Raw genomic sequence first — 19,904 nt, 5'->3', positions numbered from 1 at the left:
GCTCTCAAGCAGTCTTTTGGATGTGCTGCTAAAATGTTGTTTAATTGTGTTCTTCAGAAAGGAAGGACGTCAGGCAATGCCATTCAAACTCCGATTATTTTTATATTTAACATTATTCCTGACATACTACTCCACCTGACATAGAAGCAATTAGACGCGCTGAAAGTAAAGAAATGTCCACTTCCTGAAGAACTAAGTAAGCACTAATAAAGAATTTGACTGTCTATGCTCCTTTTTTGTTTTCTCCCCCCTTTTTTTCATCTTTCTTCCTCCTTTTTTCTCTTCTTTCATCTTCCTTCCTTTTTTATTTTTTCTTTTCCTTCTCTCTTTTTGTTGCTTCTTTTTGGATGCTCCTGCTACAATAATTAAGTGTATTTCAAAGGGGAATTGACGAGGACTTTTTTTCCCTATTTTATTATTTCCCCCCTTGACTCTGAAATATAACCACACTGCACGTGCGTGTTACTAGCAAAATACACATTATCTGTCATTGTAACTGGAACTCACGTAAGTGTAACTCCCCTCTATGGATAAAATCTGACAACATTAATTTGGAAATAGAGCTTTTGTAGTGCGCTTGGGCAAGTTTTTCAGAACCTGTTAAAAAAGCCTCGCTAATGTCTTTCCGCTGACTGAAGACGTGTGCTCTTCCAGTCGGTGAGGGTTGCCACAGTGGACAACCACGGCATTTCTCGCTGAGCCTCAGCACAGCGTCAGGGCTTGCCACGTGCTCTGCCGCACGCTTCCACAGCCGCAGAACACAGACCTGGCGAGGGAGGAAGAGTTTAAGGAAATATAGTTCAGTACAATGGGACATCTTCTTTGCAGCAGCCCAAGATAATAAAAATAAATCCTGTTTTTATTTCATGTTAGGTCAAAGCATGAGTTCTCATAGACTGAGAACAATAAAGTGTGAGTTATCAAATGATTTTGTAAAGAATTACTAGTTAGTGACCAATTATTAAATTTTAAGACGTGTTTGCCTTTATGCTCAGACTCCATTAGCATTTTAATTTGGACCAGGAGCGCGCTTTTGAAGGGAATATCTAACTCCATTTTCCCCACTTACCACACCGTGGTTTACGTGACAGACTGGTGTCGGGACAAATCAGCTGGGTTCATTTTGATTAAAACTACACGAAGAGGTGTGCTCCAGAAGCGTACCTAAGGTACTGCAGATGCCAGCGGGCACCCGGTCCATGGGATCAGGTCGGGGTCAGCCTAAAGTACCCTGCCAAGGCAAGTTGTACTGCTGCACTGTGCAGAGCTGGTTCTGACGTGCTGCAATTTAGGAGAAAAGTTTGTACCTTTCCCACAAGTGCAGCCCTCAGAATTTCAGATTTGGTATCTCTCTTCTTCGGGGAAGTCTGGCTGCAGTGCTGAGCTGGTGGGAGTGGCTGTAGTCAGCCAAACACCCAGGTACTGCCAGGAAATTTGGATGAGGCTCTTATTTTCAGTACCTAAACCCACTCGCTTAACCTTGCATGATACTGTGCAGAGGTGTTTTGGGTATTTTTTCCCTTTTTCTGTTTTTTTTCCGTTTGTTGTTTTTTTTTTTTCCCCATGCCTACAGAATGGAATACTATCAGATGATGTACTCACACGTTTCCGTTATCCCCAGATATTATTCTGACTTCTTCAGCTCCCATGCGGGCTCCATGTATGTGACCTAGACGGTTTTTCCAGAGAAACTCAACCTTTGAAATGTTCCCAGAAATTTCTGTATCGATAAAGTTCAAGTATGTGTTGCCTGGGTTGAAAGTGCCCCTGCCAAAAGAAAAGCACAGAAGTGATGCTCTGTGTTCTTTACAAATGATGGGCAGGAGGGGGGGAAAGCTACAGTTTAGACAGAAAGGGAGATGAGCTGTGGGATGCTATGAGAGTTGAAGCTTTGAATACTATAACTATAATTTTATTACTTTTTTTTTTTTTTCCAAGAATTACCAATCAGGGATGTTAGGCAAAATTTTAGCTTAGAACACGTTCTTGAAGAATGTTCCTTGGGGAGCGCACAGGGCTCTTGATGCAGATGCTCACGCAGATCCAAGGCTTTCAGCTCAGGCAGTAGGGGATCGTGTCTCCGGTCCAGAAACACTGAGTTCCGTCCTCTCTGCTGACTGGTCATGCAAGGATGTAGCAAAGTCTTTTATGAAGTCCTTGGATCTTAGATTTTTTTAGTACATAAAAGATATTAAATACTTTTTTGGACAGACATTGTAACAGGGATAAACTAAAGGGGAGATTTAAAAAAAAAAGTAAAACGCACTTTAAATTTAACCTTTTTTGTAAGGATTAGGAAAGAATGTCTCATTTGCTGTTTTGGTTGATTTCTTTCTCCAAATCAGTATTGCATTTTTTGCCTTCCCTGAAGCTGTTGTGGTGGAGCTGAGGCTACCGTATTTCTCCCACTGTATATCCTGGTCACCTGGAGGAAGTTCTGAGGACTAAATGTCACTTTTTCCCCTCCTTTTGGTTGAACTCTGTGGTGCAGATTCCAGCTGGGCAAATTGGTGAAGGCCACAAAGTCTCTGTATCAACCTTACTCGAGAAAGCAGAGGTAACACCATTCCTGCTTTGATAGGGAGCTTTTTGTGGATCCTGCTACAGGCTTTCAGCCTGTCAAGCCAATGTATAGGCTTGTTGGTACCTCAGGAGGAGATAGCTACCCAGAGGGAACAACAGAAGTATCCAAGTGACTTAGTTGCTTAAATTTCCGTGCCTTTCAGGATGATAACAGTAGATTAGTTAGCTCAGCCTTTGTTGTTGGTATTGTAATGGGGTTTATTCTAGTCATTATTTTTGGAAAATGATATCTATCTTCAAATAAGTCCAAGTCAAAAAGTTCTCTGTGTTTCTGCTTGCTTTCAACCATGAAGAAAATTGAAAATTATAGTTTACATTCGTGCTTTCTGTGGTGTCAGTGTTCATTGTAATGGAATGCACGTGACAGTGTGACATTAACATAGAAATTACCTGTAAGCGTATCACTGCAGTTGTGTATTTGCAACCAAATGTAATCCTGATACAGGCCAGTAACAGGGCTATGTCCAAACACAGATGCAGTTGGTTTTACAATATTTCAACTGTGTTCTTGACAAGGATCGGTTTATGAGATGTAAATTCACATTTACTGGAAAAAGCCAAGCTGTGCGGACAGGAACGCCAGATTCCAGCACGGTTCATAAGCAAGCTGCAGCTCTCTTACATATTCCCTAGAGGAGGGAATGGTTAAGTGACTGTATATCATGTCGCTCTTTGTCTTCTCAGAGAAGATCACCTGGTGATGTCTGAGTCCAGCAGTATCCACAGAGCTCTTTGCTCTTGCCCACTTGTTATGCTAACCATCATCCTCAGAAAAGAAAAGAAAAGAAAATATAGAGAAAGAGAGACCAGCAAGCAGATTTTGACCATAATCTGTAGCACGGGGAACTTATCAGCTCACTTATCAGCTACTTTTATTACCGGTGTAAATCACAGAGCACATAGAATGAGACGAGACATGTAAAAATAGTTGTGTATAAATTCAGTATGATAACAATGATAGAGCCATTTTTTCAGCAGCCACGTTAAACTTACTTGTCAATTGTATATTTTTTCCTGATCCCGTTAGTTCCAGTCAAGGCTATATCTATATTTCCCTTCATGGTTTCTGTTGCAGATACTCTGACAAGTATCTCTTTTCTCCAGCCTTTGAAAGCAAAATGAAATAGATAATGGTTGCAAGGAGATTTCTTTCCTAATGGTAAACCTTCTCTTAAGTGTCAATGTCCTTCAGGGAGAGGAAAGGATTGCACAAATGTGCAAACAAAAGCAACCAAAATGTCACTCTTCATTAAGGCAAATGTTATTTCTGTGTGAATCTGGCAGTATTAATTTCCTTGACAGTGGTCTAAATCGCAAATCCAATTTTTGCTGACCTACCGACTATGCTGGGTATTTACTGTGCCATGGCCAATGCCGTACCTTGCTCTTCCACTTGGCCTCGCTTTTAATTTTGTAATTTCTTACACTTGTCAGCAGTTTGTGGGGTCTCATGGGCAGCATGTTGGCTCTCAACTATGAAGTGAGTTCAGCTGAACTGCCGTGGTGTTAAAGATACATTAAACAAAACCGGCAGCTTTCCCAGGATGATCCTGATATACAGAGGGTTTAGGGTTTTTCTTATACCTGTGCACAGCCCAGCAACTGGACTGGATTTGGTTTGGGCTATTAAAAGGAGAATCTCTTCACCCACTTCATAAGGTTATATTTGGTTTCAGGTTATAATTTCTATAAACTCAACAGTCTGAAAATGTTGAAATCAATGTATCCATTCAAATTTGAGAAATGGCTAGCTTCTCTATACTCAAATTCATCTTTTTACTTTTTGCTCTTATGGAGATGTGATATAAGATTATTATTTTTTTTCTGCTTTCATATCTTAGTGACTGGTGAATAAGGTTCTCAAAGACCCTCTCATTTATTGCCCTTGCAATTCACCATCTGTGATGGATTACAATTTATTTATGAATTTTCTTATTTTCCAGTTCTGTGGCTGCTTCTACATTAATCACAATCAAAACTATATTTCTTATTACTCCCTGCCATTTTGACTTGATGAGCTTTGCAAAAATATCCTGAAATGTTCCAGTTTTATAAATTTTTGTCAATAAAAGCAATGTAACATATTGATTTGAAATTTTGCACTTTTAGCATAACATTCCTCCCACGTTCAGCTTTACAGAATTTTTGAAGCCATCATCTAATTAACAATATTTTAGCAGGTTTAGAGGTCAGCATCATTTGATCTGTTTCTGTAATTATCTCAGCCTTTCCCAGATAATGCTGGTACTGCATGTTCCCAACACACCTGAAACTCTAGATTTTGTACTGAGTGCCACTCGTTAACTCCAGCAGCTCTCTGTAGAAGTTTAAGATATTTGTTCACACATAATTCGTTGCCACTTTAGAATTCACCACCCAAAATGAGCACTTACGAGCATATGGAGGGGAGGGCCCTGTGTTTAAATAAACCTTTTGCTGTTCTTTTTCAGTTTTACGTAAAAACTTATCAGCATAATGACCCATGAGTGGGCATCCTTCCTCTGGACATGGAAAGCAGTCTCCCTGGGGGAAAATAACAATGTGTGTTACAAGACATTATCTGTTTTAATCCCAATTCCTAAAGTTTAAGAAATCAGAGTATTTCAGCTTTTTCCCAGCATTTTTGAAAGGTACTTGGTTCTGAGTTCAGATAATATCTTCAGTATTTATCAGCGTGGTGAAAAAAGGAGCTGAGGTTGTCAGTCAGCTTATTTCATCTGGTTGAAAATCAAAGAGAAACAGGTTGAAAATTTGGCCTAATTCCTTATGCTTTTGCGGAGACCATAAATAAATACCTTAATGCACGTTGCGCCTTACTACTTGATCTGTAAAGTACAGGTAATATATTCATCATTAATAGGGCCCATTGAAAGGTTGTCTGCTAATTATTATAGGGTTGGTAACAATATCTGCAAGCAGGAGTGGCTGGATATATTCACTCATATGGTAAAGGTATTTAAGGTTAGGAATACTGAGGCTTGGGGGTATTTAAGGTTAGGAATACTGAGGCTTGGGGGTCTCACTTTGGGATGTGTTCTGTCTCCTTTTCAGCCTTTACTCCCGTGCAGAGCCTTGATGAAATTAATCTACCTGCATAGATCAAACATTCAGATCAAGACCTTGAAGTCCATTAAAAAAAAAAAGAAAAGATAAATATTTTTATTTTCAGTGAAAGTAATTTAATTGCAATTGGAAAATATAGCATTGTTATATTTCAATAGTTCAGTTTTGATATTTGGGGGGTTCTGTAGGAACAGTTATTTGTGGATCCTTGGCTATTTGGGCATTAGATGAATAAAAGGCTAAATGATCACTATCACTTTATAACGCGACTGAAAAAAAAGCATTTCCCTCGCATCAGTAAATTGTACACAGTTAAGGTTTTCAAATCCTGAACTACATCAAACTTTCAAGTTCTATGGCAACATTGCTACAAACATTAACACCTATTCCGCAGTATTATAATCATTCATTTTTGGAGTAGATGGAAATACTATGGTGGTCAAGGAAATTCCTCCTTGACCAGTCTTCGGTAGCATTGCCAGAATTGGTCCACTAAAAGCCCAGTTATATCAGGCATGAAACACTAGGACATTATGTTTCCTTCTTTCTTGTGCCACCTGAGGGTTGCGTGAACAATGCTGGGCTGTATAAATATCTCCCCTGCCCTCTATACTGTGGATGTTTATAGTTTATACAGATGTTTAAACGTTTCTGAAATCCAGAGGCTGTCCTCTTGATGATGGTTTCCACCAGGTTTAGATGGACTTCCTTCAACCGGAGTGTCCCTTACTGTTGACCTATGCAAAAGGTGAACCCAGCCACTGCCTCTCATTGCCCTCTTCCTCAACTCTTCATCTCTCCTGTTACAGCTGGTTTTGGTGTTTATATTTGCTGTCCTATTTTCTTCTGGATCTTTTTTTTTTTTTTAATGGCGCTTGCTGCTTTTATGTTTTGCCTGGTTTTTGGGTATTGTCTCGATGAGGGTAGTCAGTGGGTGTGCATAGGCCCCCCCCCGAATCCCATGATCCAGAGCGTAGAAGTTAGAAATTATTAAGAGAAGAAGGGCAGGGCTATAACCCCTCAGATAAATGTGCGCCTGGTACTTACCAATACAAAGTCTCGGTATGTGTCACACTGATACCCAACAAATCCATTGGGAGTCATAATACTCTCAGCATAATACCGGAGACTTCTTTTATGTCCACATCCAAAAGCTCTATATCCTGGGAAAAAGCCCAGGTGCAAAAGATTAAAACTATACATTAACATAAAGTCCATGCCAAAAATAACACTTGTGGGTCTCTTTTCCTCAACAGTATTTGCACATACAGTGAAGTCTCAGATTAAAAATAATAAAAAAAAGATGTTTAAAGTGTGAATTGTTGGGTTTTATAGTAAAACGTGTACTTATGGCTAAATCTGTTTTTTCCTGTGGGGAAAGGCTAGGGACTAATCTGTGTGTCGCTGGACTCATGCAGAAGTGCAGAGGTGGAGGTACACGGAAGCGGAGCTCGTGCAGCCTCCTGTCTGACTATGGGTACTTCACTGCTTTGACTTTAGCATGAGAACAGGGGAGGATTTAGGAGAATTTCCCCTTGATATTTCAAAGACTGGAATAATTCATAGCTACAGAGTTTGTAAAGCATATAGTAGTCACTATGAAGTAGTTTTCATTTGCTTACCATTATCACAACATGGTATTTTGTAAAACCACAGTTCCCACTCATTTCTAGAATTAAAGATAATTGTAGTAATTATTTTTAACTTCAGTGGCTTTCAATGTTTTTAAGCTCTAGAAAATCTACGGTCATTTGACAGTGGTGATTCTGTGAAACTCTCTGAAAAGGAAGATGTTTGGCAGTGTGTCCTTGATTTTGACAGAATTATTTGAAACAAGTACATTTTCCCATCAGAATGAAATTTATAAGCAGTCAGTGCAGAAAAGAAGAAAGTGCAATTTGGGTTATATTTACAGGTCCCTTGTAACAAGTATTGTCTTCATTGGCTCTGAAGCCCCGCCTGTATCAAAGCACAATATACCAAAGTTAGGTTGTATAAAAATAGGCTCTACTCTGCTTCAGCATCTGTGGGGGCTCACCTAATCCACGGGGTAAAGTCTCGGAGGCACTAAGTAATTGCAAGCTGGCACAGTTTATAGTGAAATCAGAATTTCACTTACTGTCAATATTTGTGCATCTTAAAGACAGACCAGTTGGTATCGACCAGTTGACACGCGTTGTTCTTTACATAAGGAAAGAAAAATCACACCAAAACCCCTCTGAAAAGTGTTTTTGTCTGTTTTTCTGAAAATTATCTGCATCGTCAAGGCTTTCTGAATATGTTTGCTTTATAGTTTCTTCTTTAAATCTAATTCAGAAGGGTCTGTGCTTTTAATTTTCAAGACCTCAGCTCTTACAGTTGGCTTACTTTGTGCTAGTGCCAAATTCACATCTATACAATGGGAACATAATACTCCTCTCCTACTGCATCAAAAGCTGTAGAAAGAAGCTAGTAAATAGCATTTCCAAAGCCTGTCATACATAAAAGCACTACATAAATGTAAATGTTATCAAACAGAAGAAATAGGCACAAAGTAAGGTTTAACCAAGAGGCAGGAGCTAAGGTTGTCTCTAATTTTAGGAGCTGCAGGAATAACCAACTCCATCTACTCGTGTTCAGTTGAGCTGGGCTTCTCCCTCGCCACAAAACATTGCAAACAGCCTTGTGAAATGTCTACGGAAATTTTTTTTTTTTTTTTGTGCTGAAAATGCAGACATTCTTATGCAGTCCAATTGGACAGGGTTTTGGTTCCCAATGACTTTGTGCACAGGCAGCTTTCTGTCCTCTTTGTTACTAAGTTCTCCAACCGGTTCTAAGACTGAGCGTTTTTGAAAGCCAATTACTTAACTAGTGGTGGGGATTTCAAAACGTTTAGCTGTGAATAACAGATATTCTTATTTCTGTAGGTTAGGATCAGAAGACGGCATTTTGGGGATCTATTGTGCTGGATCCCAGGCTAATACTGCTTAACTGCCCAGCTTTCTTTGAAGAACATGAACTATCAATGCAGCAGTCATTTTATCATCTTCTGTATTTTTAACCTTGTGCTGTTCCCTTTGAAGACACTAAACCCGTTAATGGCGTGGATGAGTGTGCCTAACCCCAATAATATTGTGACTGATGTCTTCCTAGGGAGAAGGGAAGCTCAGATTTTAAAATACTCATTTTTGGATTATCCTTGAATGAAATTTTACTGGTCCTTCATGCGTGGAATTCCCACTGAGGTTAGTCGGTCAGCACAGTGGCAGTCTCTTGTAACAGACTGTGATGAACAAGTCTGCATGCTTTAACTTGAAGTTTCCACCTGGAATTTGCCTTGGTTAGTATATAGGAAAATTGGAGGCTATTTCACAGACAGCTTTAAATCTTCCATTTTTGAGCATTCTCTCCCTACTCCAAATTTGAGCTATATAGATAATACACACATTCAAAGTGCTTTACTTTAGCCTAGCCTTTATTTCTAACTGTGGCTTGTAATGAGGTATTACTGTTTAAAAATATATTTACCTCTCATAAGGTCATTGATATTCCGAGTTGCAGGAGGTACACGAAGTTGCTTGCATCCTGGCATCTTCTTCCCACCATTTGGGTAAAAATCCAGGTGGCCACAAGTCTGAAGAATCCCTGGAGCTGAAATGCACAAAGAATCGAGGCTGATCACTCTCAGGTACTCTCAGCCTCTGTGTCGGTGTTGGCTTTTGCGCAAAAACTTACCAAAGTCAAAGAACAGATGACCGGCATGAGTATGAATTATATCAACAAATTTTGCATCTGAAGGATCCAGCCTAACCATCGTGGGGGTATACTGAAAAAGGGGCCCAGCTGGATCCAAGCCTAAATAAATGGAGATAAGTCTGATTGAGTAAATAATACTATGTGTATGTCATCACATACAGCCTGTGTACACTGTAAGTCATTACATTTTGACCTTTACTCCACATAAAAAAAAATCCATTTTGTGGACCGCAACAGCCAGCAAAACAAGCAGGTTTTTAATAGAAAGGTGGCTAGAGGCGTTACAGTGCAGTAAAAGGCTGTTGGGTGCTGGGCTTACTTTTGGGGAACAATGTTATAAGAAGAGGTTTGGTGGTTTCTTTCATGTTAGGGAAGACATGAAATCTTGATATGTTATTCTGAGTGCGTAGACTGGAATTTTCTGATATGTTATTCTTTATATATATATTCTTATTTTTCTCGATTTATTTTTCTGAGCATGTCTGTGAATTTTTATTTGGTGAAAAATCTGATACCAGTTTGCCTGACTTGCTTATGAGGCTGCTTAGTGTGTATGCAGCTTAGCCAAAGCAATGTCTATGCAGAGAAAAGAACTGCCCGAAGGAGAAAGGAAAGCAAAAAATAGTGAGCCCTTAGAAATAGTGATATGTGAGTGTGTCATGATGCTGTGTCTCTCTGTGTAGCTGTGAGACTAATAGCTTGCTTCCTTTTCAGGGTGTCCATGGATATTTACTGTCTCATCCTCACATGCTAGACTAGGGCTTCTAATTTTTTAATTTCAGATTTTCAATCTTTTGAGCTGCTGAAAAGTCACGTTTCGAGTGGGCTTTTAAAACCAAATATGACAATGAGTTGCTTACGTTTTACATGTTTGTTATTCCACATGTAGTATGGTATTGTGTTCCTGTTCTTTTATATCATTAAAATTCACTATGGAGTGCCCCCTGGGACTTGTTGTGACCTGTGAAAAGTGACCTCTATTTAGCCACAGTCGGGACATCTAAGCCCTTCTGATCTGTTGCAGCCGAGCTGTTCTAAGGGATGTGAGCATTGACATGTGAAATACAGGGCATTTGATAGGACATGGCTTCATTTGTGTGCTGTCATGCCGTCTACTGTTAATTATGACAAACCAGCACATTGCAGTCTGTATTGTGTGTTGATAAGGCAGCAGTGATTCTTCGGGTCTCTTAAGTTGCATGAAAATATAAAGTGTCATCAGTTGAAATAGCCTCGGTACCTGTTATTCTTCCAATGCCAGGTTTCCTTCTCCCTGCCTCCCCTGCGGCATGTGCTCCAAGACTATGGCCGATGAAATGAATGTTGGCAGGAGAGTAGCCATAATCTTTCTGTGAAGATGTATGGAAAGGAAAAAAAGAAGCGTGTTAAGCAGGGCATACAAGCCTGCGGCACTGCCCCATGGCCCCATGCTATGCTAGGACATGGCCAAACCAGCAGGCGATGGAGGGGAGCGTCTTGGGTGGGAAGTTACTGTTGTGGGTGGTGGGATCTGTACCAAAAGAGAAGCAGTTCCCAGCTCATCCCATCCCCGCTATGTTATTGAATACCTCTCTACTTCCTGACCATAAAGGTGCCACCCTGAACACAGCCTTTACCATACAGATTATGGGTCGGTGTTCACATTCCATGAATACTTTTACCTCAAGAAGGTTCACCAGATACACCAGCTCAGCCCCCACAATGCGGACGTTGTTAACGGCTTCGGTATACAAACCGCTAGAGCCACCTCTCCAGTCAGTCAAAATGCAGTTCACATCTTCGGTGTGAAACATGAACTGGTGGAAAACATGGAAACAGGAGAACAGAACGAAACAGGCATTAGTTACAATAGTAGCAGGGAATATACAAACAATATTTCATTTTGTTATAGCTGGGGACTCACTTTGTCTCCTTATGTGACCGGTAAGGACACATCTTTAGTATATTAATTCCTACTAACGCTGAAGAATCAACACAAGGAGGCAGAGTGGAGGCAGTGATTTGAACACTGTATAAAGACACACAGAACCCTGCTTGAGTTCTGTTTTCCATTCCAGATGCCTTGGTTAGCTTTAGGGTATCAACTTCTCTTAATGACAGAATCCCAGTTAGAAAAAGAGGATAGTATGACTTGGTTTTTATTGTCCTAACTTTATTCTTCAAAATTTATATGCTTGGATCATCTAAAAGGATTCAAAAATTTGTGTTCATGTGCTTGAATTGTTCAGCCCCAAAGTTCATATATTTTAAACAAAATATTCTATTTATATACTTCTGACAACGGAACATTCTGATTTTTCATTCTGAAACAATTTCATTTTTGAAATGTGCCTTAAGAAAATGAAACCAATCTGCTGAACAAAACATTTTGGTTTTAGTAGATCAAACACCTCACTCAAACTGAAATGTTTTTTTTCGACCATTTGATGAGGTGAGAAAAGTGACTTTTTTTTCCCCCTTCATTATTGGCAAGGAATTGAAAAATCAATTAATTATAGCTTTCCCTGTGGAGGTGGAAGCAGCAAAAGGGCATTTAGCAGAAGGCTGAAGTGCGCTATGCTCCTAGCTAGGATCAAGAGGGTGGTCATGTCGAACTGAGCTTCATGTTGAAGTTTTTTCCCCTCATTTATTCCCTGAATCAAAAAGAGAACAGAGGTGTAAATTTTATGTGGGTATTTAAGCAAGTGAAGGGGGGGATGTGGATATTTGCACTTTTAAACACAAGTAAAATGCCAATAGTCATACTATACCCTGCATATATTTGTTATCCAGAGGAGGTCCGCTCCAACAAGATGGCCATGTATAAGGAAGCGAGTTTTCCTGTGTGGTCGAAAATTTGAAGCTTTGATAGTTGATGGATTTGTAGCAGAAATTTTCTGTGTAAAAAAAAAAAAACCAAAATCCAAAAAAACAACCAACAAACAAAACAACACGGATGTGACTGCTCCATCCCAGTGTACATTTTGATACAAGGCAGAGTACCCCAAGGGTTAAGGCATAGTTCTGGACTCTGAAGAGATGGGTCTTGTTCCTCACTCTTAAACTGCCTTGCTGGGGGATATCGATTAATTGCTTCAACAAATGATTCACTTCCTCTAGTTAATTGGACTAATAATATTGTCATCCTTTGCAACAATGCTTTGAGATATACTGGTAGAACATGCCATGTAAATGCAAGATTTTATCAAACTTGGGCGTAGAAATATAAAGATAGCATCTTCTGCAAGGTATTAAGCGGTTGACTTTGAATCTATACCTATTTTTCTCTCTTTCTTCTTTGAAGATAAGACCCTCATCGCTAAGTTTATTTATATTTTATCCTAAAGATATTCCAGATAGCATGAGAAAGCCCACGAGGCTTAGAACATCAGAGGCTGTAGGTGTCGTGGGGTTTATTGAGAAGGCAGGCGTTACTTTCTTTTAAAGAAATTCTGAATACTGGGTTACTTTAAAGTTTGGCTCTTACTTATTTTTTGTTATGGTTTCATAAGCTTAAAAGGGGATGTAATGAACTAATTAGCACACATCTCACCTTCAGTGAAAGACTGATTAAAGTCAAAACCTCATAGGCCCTCTCAGCTGGAGATGTTAGACTTGTTCTGAGGTGACTCAGGAGAGACATTAAATGCCTCCACTGTTTGTGACTGCCATTTATATAAAAAAAACAACTGTGAAGTCTTTTTCATGTCATGTAGGCCAACAACAGGAAAAATTGCGCACCCCACACCCACCCACCCCCCCATATTCCTTTGCTTCATTTTTCTTGCTTTTTTTCCAAGTAAAATTCACACTCTTTGGTCATTTCTCTTCTTTCACCAGACTAGTCTATAGCTCCACAAAACTGCTTTGTGCCATGGGCAAGCCCAGCCCAGACATCTCCAACACCTTGAGCATCCTGCTGTGTGCTTTTCCCAGTATTTGCTGGTCTTCAGAGGAAAGGACTGACACGCTTCCGGCATCTTTCAGTATGTTCCCGTTTGACCCATATGCAGTCCTTCAGGCTCCTTTTAGCTCCTTCATTTGTCACTCCGTCACAGTCTAGGGCTTCCTCTCGCTGCCACTAGTTTGCAGATGTTGCAAATACTTTTTTTTTCCTTCCGTACAGCTCCAGACCCTGCTGTCTCTGCATTTCTCTACCTGATGTGTCTTCATGGGGCATAACCTGGTTCACCTCTCTGTAAGAGAAACCTCCAAGCTCTCTCCATGTTAAGTCTTACAAAGTCTTTTTCCTTAGCTTTTTAGTCTCCATATTCCCTCAGTCACAGTCTTCCAAAAGATGTTTAATATTTTTTACTTTCTTTCTCCATCCACATCTCATTCTCTTTTTGGTTGTTTGCTTCTTTTTCCACATATGATTTCACTGTCTCCTTCATCTTTTCTTTCCATTTTTCTTTCTAAGCTTTCCTTTAATTTCTCATCCTATTTTCCTTCCTCTCTCTGGTGAACACTGACACTTTTTCTTCTGATCTTCACTCTTAGCTGTCTACTGCTCTTAGGGCTCAGTGTTGGCCACCACATAAGCAGAGCCTCTGTAGTTCAGAGGACCTAGTAATCATGGGTATGATTTAGTGTGTATGGACCCGAAACATGTTTTTAATCTGGAGACACACAGGAGCCGAGATTGAGCTTTCCTTTTGTACTGTCTTCCCTACCTTTGGTTTTATAGTGCTAAACCTGAATCTGAATTTAGGCGATTAGCTTACTGTAGAGAAGTATGTAAAATATATCCAATATATCTCAGGTGACTTGTGTCAGAAGGCTGCACTTAACCTGTTGTAAATATACCTGGCTCATCAGAGAGCTGAAATGAGGAAAAAGAAAAAAAATGAAAGAAAATTATGATGGATTGTCCATCCATAATATAGAATTGGGGCTTCTCTTGGGAGACTTACGGGCAAAAATACAGGAGAAAAGAAACTGTCCATATAATTTGTTGAAGGTGTTGTTTACGATCAGTGTTTAAAAACAAAGCACTTTCTTACTTGGTATTTCATGATGTTGTCTCTAGTGTAAAGAAGGAAATTGGTGTTCACATCTTCTGGAGAGCTGGGCAAGCCTGCCAGCTGTCTCCCCGGGATCCCAGACCAAGGTGGGCTATCTGAAAAGCATCCGAGCCTTTTGTAGCAAACTTCCCTTCCTGGGATACACAAAGAAAAATGTTAGTGTGCTGGGAAGGTAGCTGGTCAGGCTGCCACCACTTTACAAGGAGCTGGCAGGATAGTGTTTATAGCAGGGAAGCGGAAAACGGCTGGTTCGGGTTAGGATGGCGCCTGTGTTTGGTTTTCATGAAGGGGCTCAGTTGTGCTCCTGTGCCCTGTGCACGCAGCAGGGACATGAACTTCAAGACCGATTCCTGTTGCAAACATAGCGTAGAGCTCAGTTTGGTGAACCCATGACTTATTTTGTCAAACATATGGTTAACACAGCCATCGGAAAAAGACAATAAAATCTGGATCCTTTGTGGATCCAGAGAACAAACCAGCTTTTGCTGCCAGTGCAGAGCAGTCATTCAAATTAGTGCTAATGCTCCAGGGTTTATCTAAATTGTTATGTCTTGTGCAACAATTCATGCAGGAGTAAAATGAAAACAGAACATTAAAATAGATACCTCTGGTTGCTCCATAACACACATTAAATGTCTCCCTTATTTCTTTTATCACCATAAGATTTTTATGGAAGGAATAAAGTGGAATTTGAGTGGAAGCCTGGAGCAAAGCACAGCCTCAGGAAGTGTGGTCTGTGCCTGAAGGAGTAGAGTTTCCCAATTTCTATTGTGGCTTTAATACAGTGATGATGCAAATACGACATCCGGGTGTGGCCATTAAATGTCATCCTTATCCACTATTGTAGCACCACAGTTGTGAAAATCCCAAGGAATTTTTATTGCTATTAAAGAGACACTGAAAACAATGAGAAACTACTGTTTCCTAGGATAGGTGGCAGATTCATGCCACATCAGACTGTGACTTGGTCTATTTGTTATTCTGTACGAAACACAGGGGTAGAGTGATATATACTGGAAATACATTTAGAGAAAGAGATTTAAAACATTTAATTGTGGAGCTGCAGCTAGAGACTCCACAAGTGATCCAGTCACTTTCACGGGGGTCTTTCCTCTGATGCCAGGAAACCTTTGGAGTGTGTCTTATTGTTTCTCTGTGTTCTTTCTGTGTGTCCATCCCTATTGAACTATTCTTTCCTATCAGTAAGGAAATGTTTTGGACCAGGACCATTGTCTTGTTCTCTGCATAGGTCTGTGAACAGTAGGTGCCTAGGCTGGCATTATAAGTGTTGTAGCTACCATAAATGCTGGTGGGGGGTGAGGGGTGTATGGGAATTATAAAGTAATAGGCTAAACGTGGGGAAGACATGATGTAACTCAGTGCTCCTAATGAAGATGTATGTTAAATCCATTCCAAAGCACATCGTTTTTCTAAATTATAGTTATTCTGGGTAAGCTGCACACAACAATTTTTACTATTTATAGATTTTTATCAACTATGTGTCTTACCTCTGGCTGCATGAAGAAGAAAAAGAGTAGCGATCCATACTGTCAACATCTAAAGCAAACAAGAACACAATTCAAACCTAATTAAAAATAGAATCTGGAATTCACCTAAGGGTTTCGTTGACCCATTAAAAAAAAGTCATAGTGGCCACAGGAGTAGTTCAGGCATTTAATGAATTGGATCCAAAAGAATCAACACTTCCCTAACGAGAGCAAGGTTTTCAGAAAATACCTTGGGGATTCTTTCAGTTTGCCCTGGAGATTTTGCATATGCAGGATAACCTCTAAGCATCTCTTAAAGATTGTTTTCCTGACCTTGACAAACAGAAGCTTTTTTTTTTTTTTCTCTAGCGCTGCAATTTATGAGCAAGCAAATGAAAATTCTTAAAGGAATTACAACATTTTTTCTACAGAGTGAAGTTTCTTCTAGCATTTAGTAGGAAAGTGACCATACTTAAAAGAAACCAGGAACAAAAAAAATTGTGTTTCTAAATCATATAGATAGTCTTGAAAACTCATTTTGATCATCGCTCTCAGCCATGTACGCTTATCAGCCCTGATCTGCTTGATCACTTAATCACCAGCTGATAGGTAAGCATTGGAGTAAATGGAACCAGTCATTTGCTTTGAGGTGAAGCAGAGAAAGCCTTTTAAGTGTAGTCTTACTACCACTACCAGTAACTTATCTTCAAAGGAAAGAAGATTCTTCTTAGAAAACTCTTAATATCAGGCCCTGATCCTCCAATGAGCTCTGCACAGGCAGACCCCTGCATCCCCTTCCTGCCCTCCCCACCCCAGCCCCCTCAAGTCATTAATACGCTGTTAGGAGCAAAGAGTTCATCCCCGTGAAACCCACTGCAGGTTCAAGCATGGCCCGCTTCCATCTCCTTTCCTCCAGCCACTCGCCAAATACCCCATGTCTTAACATGATGCACCTCATCTAAGTTCCTTAGATCTCTTTGTCTCCAAATCCCATTTTACCTTGGCGAGGCTCAGAGCAAGTTCTTTGGGTCCACCTCTTAGTTGACTGCGGCAAGCCTTGCAGAAGCCCCTTGAGGAGCCTGGAATGAACTGCGTCTGCCCAGGGGGGACATGCGGCAGAGGGACGCTCACCCCACCACTGCTGCACAGGGCTTGGGTTCCCAGCTGCATCTGTGACTTTGTTGGGTAGTGCCAAAAGAGATCTCCTTGTGTCAGGCATGCTTCAGCTGAGATAACATGAACCAGGTCAAACCAGTTGCTGCGTGACTCCACCTGTTTAATGCGGAGTTTCACATAGGGTGTTATTTTCATCCATCAGCAATTACTTTTAAAGCTAAAAAGTACTGGGAAGTGTGATTGATGTAAACACTGAACAAACACGCAGCCTTTCAGGATGAGGAACAAGGCTCCTGCCATCGGCTGGGCTGCGCGTCTCAGTGTGATGCTGAGTTGGGATCCAAGTGACTTGGCATCACACTGGAAGGCTGTAGCAGAGCCCTAAATCTTTCGTGTCCTACTTCAGAGTTTTAATAGCCAAACCATCCTTCCTGGAGCTGATCCCTGATCCCTACCTTAAATAATTTACAATCTTAAGCAAAATTTTCAAATTTGTATTTGATAGCTTAGTCTACCATTACAAACAACATCATGACACAAACAAGGTGGTGTAGGATCAGGTAGGGTGTACGTTCGCAGGGTTTCAGCTGTTACCTGAGAAAAGGCAGAAAGAAGAGAGAAGGATGAAAAATGATTAAAAAATTAAGTTGCTCAGTCTGTCATCTGTTATTTCTTCATCTTCTGTCATCTATAATTTTTCTAGTGGATGAATTACCTGACTTTTCTTTGAAAAGATGACAGAAATATTTTTAAACAGAGGAGAATAGTTCCTTGAGCAGATTGTCACCACATCCGATCACCATGAATCTTCATAATTAAATTATATTAATTGCAGTAATTTTAGATTTTAGTGTTTTGATAATGATGTCTTTTCACGTAGTACGATATTGTTGTCATATTATTATGGTAACATTTCTGCTCAGGCTTTTCTGGAAGTCTTTCTTCCTGTACGTAGACACAAATGAGAAACTTGCAACTCAACATTTTAGTGTTAAACCTTTTAAGTATATCGGGTGGCTCTCGGCACCTCCTCAGCCAAAACTGCACAGAAAAAGGAGACTCCCTTTTGGTATAATCCTTTCCACTGACTGATGACTTATATCTAGCACATACAAATATGAACTGAGTTAAAGTGATTCTTAAGAGTGCTAGGCACAAAAACATTTCCAGGCTTTTTTTTTTTCCTTTTTTTATGTCTTAGCTAGCCTTGAAAGGATAATTACTTTAGATACAGATTGTAGAAGTGAATTTTCTATCTCTGTGCTCCATAACCCTAGCAGAAAATTCAGAAGGAAGGTTAGTACATATCTTAGGGAGTTTGGTTTTTTTTTATTTCTTCAGGACTAAGTTAGTCCAGTAAAGTGTCGAATTATTCACGTTGAAATTCATTTGAGTGATCTTCTGCTCATGTAATTAGAGAATGTTGTTAGAGTGCAAACTGATCAGCTAACCAGTCACCAATAGAATTTAGCAAACAAAAGTCCTGACCAGGTGTTTGGAAGAAATGGGTAAAAGAAACACAAAAAATGTCTCCTTCCAAGTCATCCTCAGTGATCCTGGCCAAAACTGGATTCAGTGATAGTTGCAGGTGCTCAGAGCCGTGCTACTGCAGCGTACAGTATACTCAGATCTGGTGCTCAGGTCTGTCATGTAGCATCACATTCAAAAGGAGTGGATGCTTGGGTTTTTTGTATGTCTAAGCATTTATAGACAAACTCAGAAAGGCTGATTCACTAGAATTCAAGGCCCCTACAGAAAATTAGTATCTAATCTACATTACCTGCTTCTGATTTCATTCTATTGTATATAATACTGGACAAAAATCTCGCTTCGTTCTACCTCACAATTTCTTCCTACTTCAGGAGGAGACTTTACTGCAGAAGCAGATCACTCAAACTTTTATATTAACCTGGTTGATTCAATAAATTATTCTCATTAGTTTGAACTCATAGATTTGTACCTATAGAGAGTATTTTGATGCATATGTTCTCTGGGGAGCCCGAGAAATCAGAACTACCCATTACATTAAGAAGCCTTTCTGGAGCCTGGTATTACAGTCCCAAACCATGCTGCAACCCTCTGCTGCAACACAGACTTCAACAGCAGTCTGCTGGTGAAGATTTCAGACCACTTACAAGATTCAGTGACTTTGCCAAGTTAAAATTAGAATGACAAGATATTTTTGATTTTACCTGTGATGACAGCATCGTTGCCTCACATCCTAGATGGAAATGTGTACTATGCCATACTTATAAACCGTCATTCCAGCCAGTATTGAGCAGCAATTGGACCTTACTTCTCCAGGTTTTTCTCAGAACACATGAAGTGATTATTTCGTGACATTACCCCTGCCTTTCAGCAGTCAGTGAGACACCACAGCTCTCCTCCAGTGTTTAAGACAAAGTTATTGGGAGAGCAAAGCATCTTTATATTTGTAACAAATTAGTCAGAGCATTTACTCCATCAGAGAAGCATGAAATGGATTTTCTGTGCTGGTTTACTCATTCCAGGAGAGCTTGTAGCTCAGCAATGTTGTTAGATGCCAGCACTTCTGTCTCATCTTCTAGAAAACTTCTTATTTTAACTACTTCAGTATTTGGGACCCATGGAGGAAGTAGCAAGCCACAAAGTGCTGACTCCTCATCCCTTAGAAATTCTTGAGGATTTCACTTCCACGAACCTGTCCAAGCTGTTCCAGGACTCACGCACACTTCTAGCACACCCAGCATCCTGTATCAAGCGGCTGCACGTTCTAATGATGCAAGTGTAAGAAGAATCATCTCCTTTTGTTTGTTTTGAGGTGTGCAACCGCCAGCTTCATTTCATGCCCCCTGTTATTAGAGTGGAAGAAAACAAACAAGTCATTTTGTAATTCTCCATGACCCTCTTCACTTTATAGACCACATTCACACCCCTG

The 19,904-nt window shown here is 40.1% G+C and overlaps 1 protein-coding gene across 1 annotated transcript; it reads right to left on the bottom strand.

The window, feature by feature from the left end:
* LOC141745124 (pancreatic lipase-related protein 2-like) lies at window positions 1-16,181 on the bottom strand. The gene is made up of 14 exons (XM_074592297.1): window positions 16,122-16,181; window positions 15,893-15,941; window positions 14,364-14,518; window positions 12,132-12,257; window positions 11,043-11,177; window positions 10,622-10,730; window positions 9,361-9,480; window positions 9,154-9,276; window positions 6,694-6,809; window positions 4,977-5,106; window positions 3,577-3,688; window positions 1,605-1,767; window positions 611-766; window positions 1-576 (listed from the first exon to the last, which is right to left on the bottom strand). The coding sequence occupies exons 1-14, from the start codon at window positions 16,179-16,181 to the stop codon at window positions 547-549; spliced, it is 1,584 nt and encodes a 527-aa protein (XP_074448398.1). The 3' UTR covers window positions 1-546.
* Between the last annotated feature and the right edge of the window lie 3,723 nt (window positions 16,182-19,904).

Source organism: Larus michahellis, chromosome 6, assembly GCF_964199755.1.
Source record: "Larus michahellis chromosome 6, bLarMic1.1, whole genome shotgun sequence".
Classification (NCBI taxonomy): domain Eukaryota; kingdom Metazoa; phylum Chordata; class Aves; order Charadriiformes; family Laridae; genus Larus; species Larus michahellis.
This window is presented reverse-complemented; position numbering and strand designations above follow the sequence as displayed.

Coding starts and splice junctions, on each gene's coding strand:
- LOC141745124 (XM_074592297.1), bottom strand. CDS start 16,181: ATGCTTAGAGGTTATCCTGCATATGCAAAATCTCCAGGGCAAACTGAA. Junction 3,689..4,976: donor GCCCTCCCCTCCATATGCTC/GTAAGTGCTCAT, acceptor TTGCTTTCAAAG/GCTGGAGAAAAGAGATACTT. Junction 577..610: donor AGCGGAAAGACATTAGCGAG/GCTTTTTTAACA, acceptor AACTTGCCCAAG/CGCACTACAAAAGCTCTATT.